The sequence below is a fragment of the Chanos chanos genome, chromosome 13 (assembly GCF_902362185.1).
Source record: "Chanos chanos chromosome 13, fChaCha1.1, whole genome shotgun sequence".
NCBI lineage: Eukaryota > Metazoa > Chordata > Actinopteri > Gonorynchiformes > Chanidae > Chanos > Chanos chanos.
In genome coordinates, this window is record NC_044507.1 from 18,776,858 (window position 1) to 18,794,524 (window position 17,667).

The following is a 17,667-nucleotide window of genomic DNA, read 5'->3' on the forward strand; positions in this document are numbered from 1 at the left end:
GTGGAGTGGCATGACACAAGCAGTGTAATATTTTCAGAAAATACCGAAGGCATAGAGGTTTTTGGACAAATCAATCTGAATATGTCAACATAGAAATAGATAAAGTTTTAAAGTGCATTGCTTGAATCACTGACTATGGTTTGGGTTTTTTTTTTTTTCTCTTTCAAAATAACAAATTAGCCACAGTAAACATCAATTTCCATCATGCTCAGAACACTAAGCGTGTATACAAGACATTCAAATAAGCGAAGCTTCCAAAGAATTTCTGTGTCAACAAAACCCGCACATGATACAAACACAAGAGCAGAATATAACGAAACTGAAGACAGGACATTGTTTCTCCCTCAACTCTGCTGCATCTGTCCCTTTGTTTGTTGTTCAGACATGCAAAATATGTATCGTTCTCATTGTTTATGTCAACTCCATCATCGAGGCAAAGATTGACTGGCACAGTTAAGCAGTAAGGCATTCTCTTAAGCATCGTCACAGTTTTGTCTCGAGCGTCAAGGCTGATTCTGAAAGGGCACGGTTATGGTCATTGTGGCGTCTTGCTCCTCAGCGAGCGGCCGGCTGACCATTTCACGGTCATTTTGTCTGGCATTCTCCTCGTTCATCTGAGACACTTCGGTAGAGCCACCCTCGAACCCAGGTACAGTGTTAGCAACGTGCACTACGTGAACTTTGTTCCTCCCGTTTTTGCTAAGGATGCAGCTGAACACCTTTTTGAACCCTTTACGAAAATGTTTGGAGACCAGGGCATAGACGATGGGGTTGAGACAGGAGTTGGCATAGGCCATACAGTGAGACAGTAGCCTGAATGCATATGTGGTCTGATTGAAGGGAAAGTCACCATAGAGGTAACACAGGATCACCACATGATAGGGCAGCCAACATATACAAAAGAGCACAGTGACAATGATAATCATCTTGGTGACTTTGCGCTTGGCTCTCTTGGATTCCGACATGCCGTCGAGCGGATCCACGGCCGTCCAGAGGTACTTGATGGTCCGAGTGTAGGAGAGGCTGACGATAAGCACGGGGATCACGTAGCCGAACACAAAAGTGCAGGTGTCCAGAACCTTACGGTTGTGCTCCTCCCAACCCGGAACACAAACGTTGCTGTTGGCAAAATCTATGAGGTCATAGTAGCTTAAATAGGGCCCTGCAAAAACTAGAGAGAGACCCCAGATGACTACCATGGCAACAACTGCATTGCACGGTGTCCGCAGTTCTCTTGAGCGAAGCGGGTAGCGGATAGCCAGATACCTACAAAATGAAACGCAGTTTTATATATATATAGTATATAACTACATGTGCAATACTGATCATCAAGCATTGGATTCTTTTCAAAGACTGAATTAAGCACAAAAAGATGATATGGCTCTCCATTTGTCTTATGCAATAAGAATAATTGCTTTTTTCTCCAAATGAAAGGTTTACCTGCAGGGTTAATCTGAGCCATAGGAGATTAATGTGGTAAATGGGTTTCATGGCGGGAAATGACTGTGTGTTGTTCCTGACTGGTGCGGGAATAATTGCTGCTGGGGATTCTCGGTCTCTGCCGCACGCTGCTCCATTTTTCACGGTGGGGAGAACTGTCAAATTAACAATTCCTACCCTCCTCTTTTTCTTTTTTTTTTCAAAGATAAACAATTTCAGCTCACATGGAAGGTGTCCAGGGCAACAACTTTTGTGTCGCTCTACTGAGAGCTTGGCCTTGATCATTCAGTGACATTATTTGCTGATTTTGGTTTGGATAGTTGCCTGCTCAGCTCTGTCAGAGTTATAATATGATGAGTTTTACTTCTAATCTTCTGCATTTCACTATTCTGACTGCAAACTGGAAACTGCCTCTTTCTGTTGAGAATCACTGATAAATGGCATTGCGTTGTGGGCTGATGATAGGTATCTCAGAGTCAGTGATGGGTATTAATTATCAATTGTTTCACCACATCCTCCTAAAGACTGAAATAATTGGACCCAGCGTGCGTGCGTGTGTGTGTGTTTGTATGTGTGTGTGTGTGTAGGTGTTAGATTGAATGAAGTGGAGGAAGAGGGTGGAGCTTTCTTGACCTGTACTTCTGTACCATAATTAGCTTTGTTCACTTATTGCTAGCTGCTGGATACCTCTTTGCAGAGGCAGGTTTCGAGTGCCACCCATTTCCTCTCTAATAGCACAGCTGCCAAACAATTCTGAATGTTCCTGAAGCTCTGTGGTTACAACAAAACCTTTGGATCTTTGGCTGAAATGTGCAGTACTCACCCCAAAATTGCAACATGGTTGCAGGGTTTTGTTGTAACCTTAATATAATACATCTGAGTTGTTTTTTTTGTTTTTCTTTTTGCCATCTGAAGCTCCTCAAAGCCTTAATCAGCTGAATTGGTTGTAGCCATCAAACAGAAAGCTTCCATACCTTCTTGTCTACAACTGCCATTAAGAATCATTAAGTCAAGGAGGCTCAGATCACCATCACTACAGACAAGTCATAGCATTTTATGCACTTCTTTCAAGATCCCCTCAACACCAATGATAAAAAAAAAATAATAATAATACAATACCTGTCAACGGAGACGGCAGCCAGGGTGAAGCTACTGGCGTACATGGTCAGGTTGATGAAGAAGTGGACCACCTTGCACATAAAGGAACCAAAGACCCAGCCCTCCAGGGAATAGATAGTGGCTTGGAAAGGCACGCAGAATATGATAAAGAAGAAGTCAGCCACGCTGAGGTTGAGGATGAACAGATTGGTGGTGTTATAACCGACCTGACCGCTCCTGAGGAGCACGGCCAGAACCAGGCTGTTCCCCACAGTCCCTAGCAGGAAGATGAGCGAGAACACCACGGATACGATGACGCTGGCGGGGTTCAGCTGGTAGGTCTCTGAAGAGTTCCAGTGACCCATGTTTTTGCTCAGGTCCTCGTGCTCCGTCATGTCAGGCTGTGAAGACCCTAAATGTGGAAGGTGTCATTCACTGTTAGCTTTGTGACAGAACTGAATTTCACTGAGTTCTCAGACTTCAGTTTGATTTGGCTAATTTTCATGCGTGTATCCGTGAAACCTGATTTACGAGGTCCAGAGAGGGCTCAGTGATCGCATGCTAAAAGTCCATTAGGGGTAATGGAGAAATTCACTGAAATCAGTTCATACTGATAGTTTTTACTCACATTGGACTAATGAAGAACACTGTTATTATAACAAAGGAAAATCCCAAAGATTTCTTCCTTAAACAGTCTGATCACACTTTCGAAATGCTTATCTCTTCATGTATAATTCATCATGTACCCAAAGCAATTACCATTTCTCCCTTTGAAGCATATAGTAACATCTGAAATGGGTGGAGCTGTAATGGCACTGTAAAATGGGCACTTACGATCAAAAATGAAGCCATTGATAATAAACCTCATTAAATGTGACTCACAGAGCAAGCGACGTCCAGATCAGACTAAGATCACAGCACTAATGGCTCATGATTACAAAAAGTTGAAGTATAAATATCTAACGTCTCCTTTGTTGTTTTATAAAATATCCTGACCCTCCTATTGTCTACCTATTGAGATGATTGGAAAACTCTCTGACTGTATCTCCCAGCTGGAAATGAAATGTTACACTCTAATGGGGAGGGCGAAAGGCTGCAAGGTTCTGCACATAAATTAATACTGGGCTGAACAATCAATATTTATAATAAAAATGCATAATACATATTTAGACATCATGCAAGCATGTGATGGTTGAATATGAATTGCAAGACATTAAAAGCACTGCAGCATGACTAGTGTAAAAGCACATACCAGTCTTTTAATCCCAGAAGGAAAAGCAGAGAGATGTTTGCCTCTCAGGGACAGCAAATCTTGTTAATCCCTTGTTTTCTTCACCTCAAAAATCATCCAAGCTGCATAGAGAACAAAGACATTCTTCATGTTTCATTTGTATCATAATCATAAAGTGCATGATGTGGAAAGAGAAGACACATCTTTATTTAGCTCAAAATTATCCTCCAAAAGCAGCTCTATGTTAAAAAAAAAAAAAGAAAAAAAAAGCTTGGGTCTCACGAACCACGTAGCGTAAAACCTTGAAATAAAAGCTCAAACTCTGAGAACAAAGAAAATGACATACCAGTAAAGAGAAAGGCAGTATGTTCTGTATGTGTTCTGCAACAGTAAAAGCTCTCATGTGAATTAGAATAAACGAAGGAACCACACCCCAAGCTCAGCTATCATAAATTACAAACCATGCATTCAAGGTAGTGAAGATACATTGATGGTGGAAGTGGATATGAACCCTTCAGGTAGTTTCAAGGCATTTGGTAGCTTTAGGAGAAACAGAGAGCGGGAAAAAAATGGCTTTCAACATTTTTCAAAGGCAGGAGAAGTAATGAGAGAGCGACATGGACTCCCCAGTATGCTGACAAAGTGCTTGCTAAGAGCTGTTCAGAGGCACAGACTTATACCAAAGGCTGAGAAACTGAAAGAAAGAGAGAGAGAAAAAAAATAAGAGGTCACAGCTGTAAACTAAATCTACCGCACTCTGTAGATGTGTGACTGTAGTGTTATCCAGTATGAAAGATAGACGAGGCTCGTGAGAATCTGGAGCACTGCTTTTGCATGTGAAACCAAAAAAACCCCCAAAAAACCGAGGTTATTAAACTGTCCATTATTTTAGCTGCCCCGTATATTGAAAAAGTGGTTTGTTTGTTTGCTTGTCAACATTTCATAACTTTTCCGGCATTCTCGGTCAATTTATCTTTGGTCAGATGAAGCAGCAAATATGTGTGCTATAAATTCTGCACCACTTTCCGTATGGGCAGACTGTATTATTTCACCCAACGGGAGGGGAGGGGAGAGGCGACTATTTTGTTCTATGAGTGAGATTATAGAAACAAGAGTGTTTGTAAGCAGCATGTGAATCACAGTAATTTTTTCTTTTTGCTTGCGCAGATCATACGCAAATAACCTGGGGTGGGGGGATTGAGAGGGTAGAAGAGGGAGAGAGAGAGAGAGAGAGATGGATGTGTTGTGGCTTTGTACCAGCAGTCTGTCTTCATGCCTTCTGCCCTTTAACATGAATGAGAACTTATTTACTCTTTTCAATCCGTTTAAATGGGTGCCTCTGCCGTCATATCTTTCCAACGACTCTGATAGAATGACATTATTTGCGTACATAAATGAATCAATAGTGCCCTGAAAAAGATCAATTGAGGATGTCACATGATTGCTGTCTTTTTGTTTCCAAATCAATAGATGTTTATCTCCAATTCCAGCCTGAAAAGAAAGGCGGACGCTGACGAAACGCACTACTGGAATGTCAGATCCGCTTTGATCTCCTTTGAGATAATTCATTTCTTGTAGAGATTGTCTGATAAATGAACCTTACTTCCTGACTCAAATCACTCCCCTGGCATTCGAGTTCATTTTCATCGCTCCAGAGAGAGAGAGAGAAGTGCTCCTTGATTCAGCTCTGAGCTGGAGAACACTGTATATGGATGACTTTCATTTTGTATGAAAGAATAATTTTTTTTGGGGGGGGGGGGGGGGGGGTAAATATGGACTGCAAGCGTCTGTTGGAGAATCCAAAAGAAAGCCCAGACACCTCTGTAAACCCACAGTCCCCCAGACAAATCAAGGCAAAACTCTTTAATTTCACTTCTCGCGGATGCCAGAAGCTGACTGCTTGACTGTCACACGGCACAAAAAGAAGACATTTCTTTCCCACTGAAAATGGCAAAGGACTCAAAACATGACAGGCTCTCTGGTGTCTCCAACAGCCCAACACAGAACAGTGTGAGAGGAAATGTTTTGTAACTTGTCATTACACCAAGTGATGGCTTCTTAAGACCATACCACAGAGTGCCTGTCTATAGTCTACACTATCTGTAACAGGTTGGCATTCTGACAACAATAAGATTATCTCACATAATCCTACCATTTACTCTTGGATTACAAAGCAAAAAGGTTCACTCTTCCACTTTATTTGACCTATTTGTTTATACCTGTATTCATTTATACTCAGTTAAGCACAACTACAGTGTTGTAAGAATGCTAGCTGACCATTTATGCCTGAATACAATACTCAATGCTGAGAGATTAAACAACTAAATCACATGGGAGGGTGGAAAATCAATCATTCACCAAGCAACGTGGTTACATTTCCAGATAAGCAAATATGTTTCTGATTGTATAGTAAATTAAATGGAAGCAGTAGGAAAAAGGTTTCACACACTTAAGAGAAACATTTACTAAAATAAATAAATTATTGTGTGCGTGTGCCTGATTTATAGAAGGAGTGGAATCTATATTACTTACCTGGCCAATACATAAAGCACGTCTGTCTATCCTCTGTCCAGAATCATATTGATTGTGAAGTAGTCTTATATTCCAGTTAAAAAAAACACACTGTATGCTCTGGATTCAATTCCACTTCGGCAACCTCCTCTCCCCTCTCATTGTTATTCTGCCTCTTTCTCTCTCTCTCTCTCTCTCTCTCTCACCTACATGCATTCTCTCTCTAACCCTCTCCCCTCTCTCTTTCTCTCTCCCACTCTCACTCTCTCTCTCTCTCTCTCCCCCTCCCTCACTTCTTCTCTGATGAGAAAGCTCCTCCTACACATTCTGTCAACTGCTCACACTTCACTGCAGGAGAGAACAACACAGTAAAGGTGCGATTTGCTTTAGACTGATGGTGGCACTATACGTTTCATTTAATAAGCACAACAATCTAAAACTGACAGAGTTACGAATCCGAAAGGATTAGAAGACCTCTGCGCGTAATGACAAAACACATAAAGGCTTTCTAGTTTTCTTTACATGTAGTTTCAGACTCGTTTTGGATGACATCAAAAAGAATCTTTTCAGTGTTTTAGGTTAAAACGTCAGGACTGAGCTGATGAGGAAATTATGTCCATGTCGGGGGGTGTGTGTGTGTGTTTCTGGATATTATGCTAGTGTTTATGGCCTGTGTATTGAAATTAAACACTGGACAGCAGAAAACCTTGCACTGTGAAGACCATATGATTTCTAGCATCTTAAAAAGCTAATACCACATACTGATTTGGTTGATCCTCACAAAGCATAGCAAATGACTGTATGGTTTAGGAAAAAAATGTAATAAAAACACATTTAAATGTGATTTGTCTTGAGACTTCATAAGAAGAGACCAAGAGAGCTAGAACATTAAGAAAATGCTCACAGACAAGAATGATGAAATTTGTCCACTGTTTACTTTTTTTCTATTTCACTGGCAACAGAAACGAGGCCAAAATTAACCTCATAATCTCTCATATTACTAGTCCAGAACACATGAAGACAAATAATATCTTTTCAGAGAGTTTATGACTATTTCTGCAAACACTTCTCAGAGTTCAGTTCAATACGTGCCTTTCTCTCTTTCACGCTCCATGTCTAGCGATATAGTCAAGGACATTCACTGTGGTTGTACAATGGCAGGATTATCCAAGGAATAAGCAGTATTATTTCTTTTACGGGATGTGCAAGGTGAGTTGTCGCTCTGGTGATGTTGGAAATTGGTTCTTGTTTGTATTACCGTATTTGTCTTGTCAGCGAGTCTATGCCTGGCGGACAAGTCATCCCGCTGTTAGCCACACCCGAATCCGTATTTGGAAAAGCACAACAAAATCTCATTATTTCGTGCGAAATGGGCACACACATTTTGCGGCGTGAGCGAGCGCATTTATTCCGTGTTTGTGACGTTCTTGCTGGAGACCCCTTCCGTTGGCTAGATGAGAGGTCGGGACTCTAGGATCAGGCAGGTCGCCCGAACGGGCGTGTTATTGCTTTTAATGAGGGCCATAGAAAATGGAACCTTTCTGCCAATCTAGAACAGTAACGTTGGCAACAAAAATTCAAAGAGAGCCATGACAATGAACACATTTAGCTGATTACATGTTTCTGTTATGAGTTGAAAAGAGTGCAAACAACTTGAAAATTACAGCCTTCAGGTTGTTGTTGTAGATATCTGCATGAGGATTCTTCAGGTTGGCTGTTGGTATATGAGAATCTTCTCTTTATATATCTCCATATTCCGCCATCCGGAGCCACCTTTGCCCCAGACAGAAAATGAATAAAAAGGTATTGTGAACCATACAACCATCTAACTCAGCCATGTAGTCTCTTCAAATGTCTTCATACCCATACGAAAAATGTGACATACCACTAATTCTCAATGCTTCTAATAGTTAAAAAAAAGTACATTTCTAAGAAATGTGGGAAAACCTTTTTTTTTTTTTAATTAGACTTCTAGTCTAGTAAATTAGACTTCTTCATCTAGTCAGTTAGGATTTGTTCTATGATGTATACTGAATGTACAGACATGCAGTGTATCATTGTCTCAAAGCTGCAGAGAAACAGATACCTTCACAAAGAGTAACAGCAGGTGAATTCATTACATCTAAGTCTACTGCTAGACACTGAACACAAAGAAATTGTTTATCCAAGCAGAGCACACTGCCTCTCCTATGAGACAGTGGTTTAAATGGATCTAAGGCACATGGCATTTGCAGGTCAAGGGAAAGCTCCTCCAGCTAAAGCGGATATTTACTGGAAGGAAAGTGAAATTCTATCAGGTTTTTTCAATGTTTCTACAAGTGGCTGCACATAGAAGTAGTCTGTACAACTGCTGTCACTGATTAGGTTAATGAGGAGTATTTCTACATAGCATATTATACAGTTTTCCTTTCTATGACAAAAAAAAAATCTAATTTTAGCTTTGAGTTATGATGCTTTTGGGTATTCTGTTTTCCACTTTTCAGTTTTGGATGAGAGTAAAAGATTAAGCGGTACATTAACAGTAAACAGTAAATTTATCTGTCAGAGGAGTGCCATGAGAATGTAATCTCCCTGCCAAAACATAGACCAGTCCCTGTCTTTCCACTAGTTGTCATGGCAACACAGCCAGCAAAATGCAGACCAACTAGTGTGTGTTTCTGTACAGTTCATAAATTATCCTGAAATTGTCTCTAATGATATTCTAAATCCAGCATTCTAAAATACATGTATATAATGTTGCCCTAGTTACAGTTTTCTGTGGAATGCCATTTTAAACAGCATTCTCTAAATACTTCAAAAACATTTCAGACTTTCTGTCTTGTCTTTGTTTTCTGGGAGGATTGTGAAAAAATCTATTTTTTTTAGCTGATCTGTTTTCAGAAAATTCTAGCTCCAGAATCAGTTAGCACCACTGATTAAATCTAGTCTGGACCATTTTGCTGACAACTGCCAACATCGATAACAGCAACTTACTTTATCCCATTGATTAATCTGTGTCAACATATTTGGCGATCAGCAGTTTTACAGTTCCTTGCGATTGTTTAAACATATTTCTCACAAGAGAATTTCCATTTTTCCAAACGGTTAACAGAGTATCACTGACAGAAAAGAGGCTGATAAAGCAAAATGCAACATTGATCTCAAAGCATAAAAATGTAATCCACCAGAACAGCAAAATTCATCTTTTTTATATAAATATGTCAGTCAAAAACATCCTAATATCAAAACACTGAAACACATTTAATCTAATGAGAAGCTTGTTATGCCCTGGTCAATAAATCAGAGCTGAATAAATAGTATCTGGAGACAGTCTTCAATATTGTGCATTAAAATGTAGCCTAATGACCATAATTAGGATTAATATGCAATATGTTCATCTTCTGCAGAAACACTGAAACCATGAAAATGGAATAAAAAGTAAGTTTTATTTGAATAATTTAGTTTTGAGAACTTGCGCATGCAAAGCAGAGATTTAAGTGATTGACACAGAGGTTTAAATGATTGACAAGCTTTTCTCTGGAAACACTTTTGCTCCTCCAACATCAAACATATTTAAATGATCTGAAACTGTGGTAGACATTTTAAAAGTACCATAACGCAAAGAAACCGACAGCTGTCAGCAAAAAACAACCCAGCGACTGTAGAGTCACTGTTCCATTTACGTCCATTCCCTGAATAATCTACAGAATGCAAATGAGGACATATTGTAAAAATGATTCATATTGTTTACAAACACTCCACTCGCTAGTGGCTTCCATTCATATAGGATTATGGGCTGATAACAGGTACCAAACTGATATGAATACATGAGAGACTGAGTGCTGTGAAAGAAACCATTATCTAATGTGACCAAACGGTGACATTTATTTGATTGGACATGATCCACACAGTCAGCTTGTATTCTGAATTTGATCATTTAACTACTGATTATCAGAAAAAAAGCTCACCACAGAGAAACGTGTGTGCCCGTTTGAGTCAGGCTTTTCATCATTTGAATTTTGAATGAATGATGACAGCAATAAATGACTAATTGGTTATGCTAATGTTTTTGCTCCTTTAAATTTTTCTGCACGCTGTTTACATTCCTTCAGAGACATAGAAAAGAAATCCGGGAGAAAAAAATTCCAATAATCATTACATTTCAATATTTCTGCTCCTGGAGGGTTGTTACAAAAGATACTCGGAAACTATCTGCTGTGATTTAAATAATGAGTGTCTGCTAAAATCTACAGTTCTACTTAATATGATGTATACCTTTTAATAACACAAGAAGAACCAATTTATTTCTTCACAGAGGTTTGAGCAAAAATGCCATAAAAGCAGCACAGTGATTCATCAGCCAATAAAACTGTGTTAAATGTGAGATTCACTCATCTTAACCACAGATTAAATTCTGATAGAAAAAAAAAAAAAAAGAAGAAGAATTCCACTCCTGCAATTTCATTACAAAGCGTTTCATCCCACTGAATGCATTATGTTGATTATGGGACACTTGAAGGGAAAAAAAAAATCCCACATTGAAATGGTAATAGTTTTGAATCCATCGCCTCTCCCTTGACTTCCCTCTCTCAGGGCTGGGTTTAATAGATTGAGTTTTGCATCCTTTTGACCGTGCAGATAGGGTACTAAGAGTCGGTGACTGTCCAATGAAAGTTGCCTTTTATCCTTTGAGTTCTATACTGTTCATTTTTTTTTGTCAAAGGGTACAAGCCTGGGAATGAGGGTATTTGAACATGAAGAGGTGGAAGCAATTTGCTGCTATACGTTAGCATCCCAGAGGGCAACAATCCTTTACTTCAAAGAACTCTCTTATATTAAATTAGCCGAGTTCCCGTAACTTTTCCTACTTCTTAAACAATGTTTGTGTGTGTGTGTGTGTGTGTGTGTGCCTTTTTAGTGATATTTATTCACTGCTGGGCTAACAGAGCAACTTACCAAAAATCAAAGCACATTCCCATTGGCAGAATCAGACAGATTAGCTCTGACTAAGAGTAATGGGCAGTCAGGGTGGTACATTACAAAGGACATTCAGAGGATTGTCTAACACAAACACGTTCAGCAGTGTAGTAAAGCCATTGTGCGTTGAGGCCAATTTATACTTCTGCGTCGAATCCATGCTGTAGGTACGGTGTAGACTCTGCGTATGGGCGTCGATGCAGACCGCATCAGCTGTGATTGGTCCGCTTGGAAGTATCGCCCCCTTTCTGCCTCAATCGGTTCAATGGTCATATACTCCATCTCATCCGACGTTTTCTGTCTTTTCTGCGTTGCATTAATTTCAGTAAAAGTAACTGTTGTTCAACATTTATTAGCTCCAACTCCAACACGATCCACTCAGTTTCAGTCGCCACTGAAAACTTTCCGGCAAAATGGCGAACTGAGCGCATGTTACTTTGAGAGCTCCGTTTGTTTGTCCCCCAAAGTTTAGAGGCTAGTCCTTCTTTTTAACGCAAGACTTGTTTTGATAGATATTGCTGTGCAAAGACTAAATTGCGACTTTTTATTTAACATGATTCTCACCACTCGCCATTGTAATGCATGAAGAAATTCAACACAGTGGCATAAAAACCCCACCGCAAGCTAGCGTTTTGAAGGTTTCATTACAGAGTGATGCAGACACACCAACGCACAAGTATAAATGTTCACAACAGCGTAGGCCACTCGCATAGGCTATGCTGTGGGCTCCGCGTAGAGCCTACGCAGAAGTATAAATCAGCCTTTACTCTCATCTGGACTGTTAGACACAGGACAGGTTTAAGCAAGGCCTCCGATTTTCTCGTCCTTTATGGTGGCAGGCAAGTAAACATCAGTGTTAACAGTGAATCTAACACCGACAGGGTGGTTGACTGTCGTTTCCTGCTGTTTCAGTTGTCACTCTAGCCGAAGGTCTATCTGCTAGTGTGACTGTCTGTTAAATTTGAGAGTGCATTCATCAATGTGACTGACCATAGTCTTGGACAGTGTGTTTGTCTTTCACATTTGACACACACTCATCAGTCACTCTCTCACACACACAGGCATTCAATAAGGCTACAGATTTCACAAAGACACACACACACACACATACAATACAAGGCTACACATTTCCAACCTTGTGGCCCTGTCTTGTGAAATATGACAGAAACCTATATTTTTAAGTCTCTAGCTGATGTGGTATCTGAAAGACAGTATGGGGCTTAAACAAAAGCAGTTTGTCTGAGCTGGAAAAGAATAACAAACCCTTATTAGGCTATCAACCACCTTAAGACAGAGAAAATCAATAGCTGTGACATCCAACCTGCGTTTGGCTGGCTCTCGGGTGTCTTAGACTCACCAGGAGGGTGAAGGCTCCGTTTAAAGGTCGCCTTTGCTTCAGAATTTGATGGTCAGAGTGACATAACAGGTAACCAGCCTTTTTTTCTGGTAGAGTCTATTAAACATTGTAATTTTCCTCTTCTGCTCCACTAATAGCTCCTCTCCCTAGCTGCTAATCAGCTACACAGCAGCAGTCTGTGCACTCATAATGCTTAAATTCAGACAGAGTGACAAGTCTCAGAAGGACAAATCCTTGGTCTGTCACATTATAGGTCACTGGAAAAATCAATCTCGCAAAGTCACATTGTGGTTTAACCTGACACCTTTTGCATACACCATTATACACCCTATAACCAATAGAAGTCATGGCTGGGGACTTCGTTCATTCATATATTTGATACATAACAACAACGAATCAATAAGTAAATCATGTTAAAATTGATTGATAAGTTTATTTTAGACATTAATTGTTCATGTTACTTTAAAAAGAGGGTTTAAGACTGTCGGCAACTGTGAATGAGTTTTTTTTCCCCCAGAAAAACCCTTAAGCAATTCTAATTAAAACAACGTCTCTCTCCATGTCCCTGTAATACTCAATTATGCTACACAGCAATAAGATCTACATCTGTTAATGACTGATCCTGTGGTGCAAAGTGGTAAATTCAATTTTAAAGACATATGTGAAACCATCTCTAAGACACTGCAAATCAATAACCTACTCATCAGTGGTCTTTCAAGAGTTCTCAGACTAACCTTGAAAACAACCAGCAAATGGGCTTCTCATGTTTACTCCTTTTAAACCCCAAAGAACAAGGACACTGTTAAAAAAAACCCACTACATTTTCTTCAAGAAAAAAGAAAACTGAATATAAAACCCTGACTGTAATGGAGCAGAAAAAAAGATGAACTGTTTCTTAGACAATAATGAGTTCAGCTTTGTTCTCAACAAAAAGTCAGACAATATGTTGGTAAAAAAACAAGACAAAAAAAAAAAACCCAAAACAAAACTTGATGTAATTTTTCAATAATCTATGTGCTAACTTTTTCTAACTTTTCAAAAGTACTTTTATTTTGGAGAGTTTGCTCATCAGACTTCATAGAGAAACCAGTCACTGTGCATATTGTGTGTTATTTGCGTAATCAGATGGACCCCCTCCCACCCCAACCATGACTCGACAAGAGATCACAGTAAATGCATTAGTTTTGTGTCAAGTGTGTCACATGATTGTATAAATAATTTGCATTGCTACTGATTCACAGGCAGTAGATGAGATCCGCAATGAGATGAGATCCCATCAGACAGACACTGAAAAATTCAATTCATTCAGTCCAGCAGAACGGAGCTGACTTTAGGCCCCCAGTACTTATACCACGTGCGAGGCACGAATATTCTCAATTCTTTGTGTACCGAACATACTTTGATTCTGCTATACAGCTTGGTCTTTAGAATGGGAAAAAGAGAAACAACGCTAGAACTTAACTGCATTTAATCTTCTATCTGACCTTCAACAACTTCTAGTTTTCTTTTTATCGTAACCCTTGGGGAGAGAAAAAAAAACACTAGACAATATTAATTCAGTTACATCTGTTATTAATAGTCCCTGTTCACTAACAGGGGACAAATAATCCCGTAGAACAAGCCATACTGAGAACCTGAGAGGTTACAACTAGGAGGAGAGACATAGTATTCATTTTCAGAGACAGCACAAACTCAGACAGGACATGATTCAAGCTTAATGTACCATACAGAACGTTCCAGAAAGCTGTTGCCTTACGGTGAGAATTAAAAGTGTGTGCGTAAATCTTCTGAAGCCAAAGGTAGGATAGCATCATCTCACTGCCCAGTATCACCACTGACTCACAGATGTGTCTCCTTCAAGTTCAGACTCTCACTCCCCCACCCTCTCTGTTCTTTAAGGTTAAATACAATTTTTCCAAAGCTTTGCTCTGGCTTTTAAGTAAACCATGTGAAATATTAATACCAGTGACATGAAAATCTAACAAAACAGGCCTGCCCACACACTCTTCCCTTTTACAGAGCCACGGGCTCATCACCAGAATTACAATAGAGTTGAGATCCAGGGTGAGATTCTCTGCACTGCCCCCTGCCAACCCACTCATTAAGCCAGAGGAAATGGAAACACACTGTTCAAGCACTATACCTGTCAATGCAAGCACAACCTTGACTCAATGAATAATGCAATGCAAAGCTAACAACCAAATTGGTCATATAAACCAAAAAGGTCTTTTTTGCTGAAACTGTTCAAGTGAGACCAGCATTGTAAACACATGCTTAGATCGCCTTTTGCAAATAGTGTTAAAGTGAGAGTCGTGTATCAAGCTTGTTTGAACTACCTCTAGCCAGGAGTGATCAATCTAGCCCCCAAACATGAGTCATAGCCAAATTAAATCAGTCGTGTCAGAATCTGGTGCTTGCTAATGGTATTGTTCTGCTGATAAACACATCAGTTTAAATTAAAATCAAATGCAGTCCATGCCTCCCACGAATGATCTGCTAAGAAACTGTTCTAACAGCTTATTATACCCACAGTAATTTTATGATAAATAGAACATCCTTATTTACCATTCTAATATTGTGATATTCAAGTGAAGAATGTAGAATATTGCTGTGACAGAATGAACTGGAATACAAAACTTGAATATAAAAACGGGAATATATAAATCAATTACACGTAAATCAGTTACAAGCCCCCAGAAGCTAATACTTGACCGCTAAACCGCATGTTTTCAAGGATGACAACAACTTCCAGCAGTAACTGCAATGAAGATAGATTCTGCAGGTTTGCTAGCAAGGAGGAAGTAGGTGGTTATACTCAGCACAGGAAAAAAGATAAAGAAAGCCTAATGTCAAAGATCACTGGGTTGTCAGCGACACGGTAGCATGTTAAAAACTGTCACTGCCAATAAGGTTACATGTGTTAAATGAAGCTGCCAGATATGCTGGGGGCATGTCTAACGCTTTGACAGCATAAACGCATTGTCTATACTTGCAGTGGAGCACATCTGTTGCACTGACCATTGACCCTAGTATGCCTCGTGGAGTCTGTGATGAGAGTTCTACTTGACAGGGAGCAATAACGGGGAAGTGGGCTCCTGTCACACCGAAGAACATCTGCACTTACCCGAAACAGCCTGAATCCATGTTCTGTCCAAAAAGAAACACAACCTTTAACTGAACCTCATACACGTAGGATCTCCTACTAGCAACTGTCGCAAACATACCGCACCACCTTCACTGTAGCATTACCGTCCTTTGTCAAATATCGTCATCATCACCTGCAGAAGAATTAGGCGCCAACAGCAAGTACCTCTACCACCCCTAACACACACTTCTAACTAGAAAAGCCAGCAGAGAAGTACTTACGATGGATAGTCGCAGCCCAATTCGAAGACACTCAAATACACCTTAATACTTAGTAATGGCTTTGATACTAGTTAACAACGTATTGTATGTTTATGTAATGGGGAAATTGTTAGAGTAATAGCCTTGTTTAATCCCGACCCTTTTATTTGCAAGAGACAGAAAAATAGTGTACTGTAGTATCACTGAAGCCTTACTCAATCCTAAATTCTATTTGATCGCTCCAGCTTTGAGTACACACTGCCAGCGTGCATTACGGTTACGCAGGATTCTCTTGTTCTCAGCGTCCTTTTTTGGAAGCCACTGATGGTTACGAAGGAAAACATTCAGAACATCAATTGACTGAGTGGAATGTTCTGGGGTAATTGTCCCTAATTAGCTTTCTGCCAGCAATATGGAACGTAAAAGGGTCTAGTGAAACTGCTAAATAGCCCAGACTCGAGAGCCAAACCACTCTATTAAGGCTGCGCGCTTAGAACGTTGATGTTAATGCATTTTTGTTTTAGCGTTAACATAGAAACTACAGTTTCATGACGACCATTGTTCCCTAAATTATGCCTAAAAAGAAGGTTGAGTTAATTAATTCCTTAGCGAAAGAGGGAAAAGAAAACACCAGGCTAGCACATAGACAACACAAGGCTGCTAATAGTTAAGAAGGCGAGATGGCTTTTGAGTGTGGCTTCATACAATACAGATTGAAATCCATCTAATATGCGTCCGTCTCGCTCATACCATTAAGATATTTTTGAGTGAGCTAGACACACTAATCAGCTTCTAATATTCGCTTCAGTTTTTTTTTTTACCACTATGCCATTGAAGTCGAGCTAAAGGCAGAATGTAAAAGCAACCTGCTCAGTCAGCAAAGGCACTGGGCATGCTGAAGTGAGGTTAACCAATTTTGAAATGTAAAACCAATACATATGGAAGTGTATTGGCCTTCTCTCGCTAAATTGAAAATACCTCACAGTGGAAGGTGCCAGATAGCAAGAGAACCACTTCAGTTTTTATATTACTAATATACTCGATTATGTGTTGCACTGCACATATATAGCAATTAATGAGTAATTATGTAATGTACAGCTCTATTGACTGTTCTGAACCTCTTAAGCTTGTTCCACACTACAGGGATGACATCCAGTTTTTTAACAGGGACCGGCGTTAAATGTCAGTACAGGCTGACTTGACTAAAGAGTTAATCATGTGTGTCAATATGACTAAACTACTGATCTCCAAGACAAGACTGCACCCTCTGCACCTATCTGCTACTTATTTGTTACTTCATCAATGCCCAGTGTAAAGACAAGCTTATGGAAAGAGCAGTCAACCTGTTTCTTCTCCAGTGTAGACAAACACTGCCTCCCTGTGGCAAGACAATGTCCCCATCCCTAAAAGTGCCTTTCAGAGTGGGAAGAATTTAACTGCTCAGGTTCTCTGATGTAACTGATTATCTCTAAGGTGATTCTTGTTATTGTTTTTTTCTCCCATGAATAAAGGACTATGGAGCTGGCAAATACAGTCGGAAAATAAGTGCAAGAGATTAAGACAGCGTGTATGTGCATTACACAAAACATGCATACTGAATGGACTAAGAGACGGGGAAAAACAACAACAACAACAAAATACCCTGATCATCCATTTTAAAATAATTTATTTCTGAAACATCTATATTGCAGATTAATAATAAACATGATTACTATATAAAATATTTACA

General features: G+C 39.7%; 1 protein-coding gene across 1 annotated transcript; it reads right to left on the reverse strand.

The window, feature by feature from the left end:
- Nucleotides 1–503: 503 nt before the first annotated feature.
- Nucleotides 504–2,933, reverse strand: galr2b (galanin receptor 2b). Its single transcript, XM_030790873.1, has 2 exons — nucleotides 2,560–2,933; nucleotides 504–1,266 (listed from the first exon to the last, which is right to left on the reverse strand). The coding sequence occupies exons 1-2, from the start codon at nucleotides 2,931–2,933 to the stop codon at nucleotides 504–506; spliced, it is 1,137 nt and encodes a 378-aa protein (XP_030646733.1).
- Nucleotides 2,934–17,667: the final 14,734 nt, after the last annotated feature.

Excerpts from the sequence above, each read along its gene's own strand:
- galr2b (XM_030790873.1), bottom strand. The coding sequence starts at position 2,933 with ATGACGGAGCACGAGGACCTGAGCAAAAACATGGGTCACTGGAACTCT. Across the intron at positions 1,267-2,559 it reads GCTGCCGTCTCCGTTGACAG|GTATCTGGCTATCCGCTACC; the intron begins GTATTGTATTAT and ends TTCATTTTGTAG.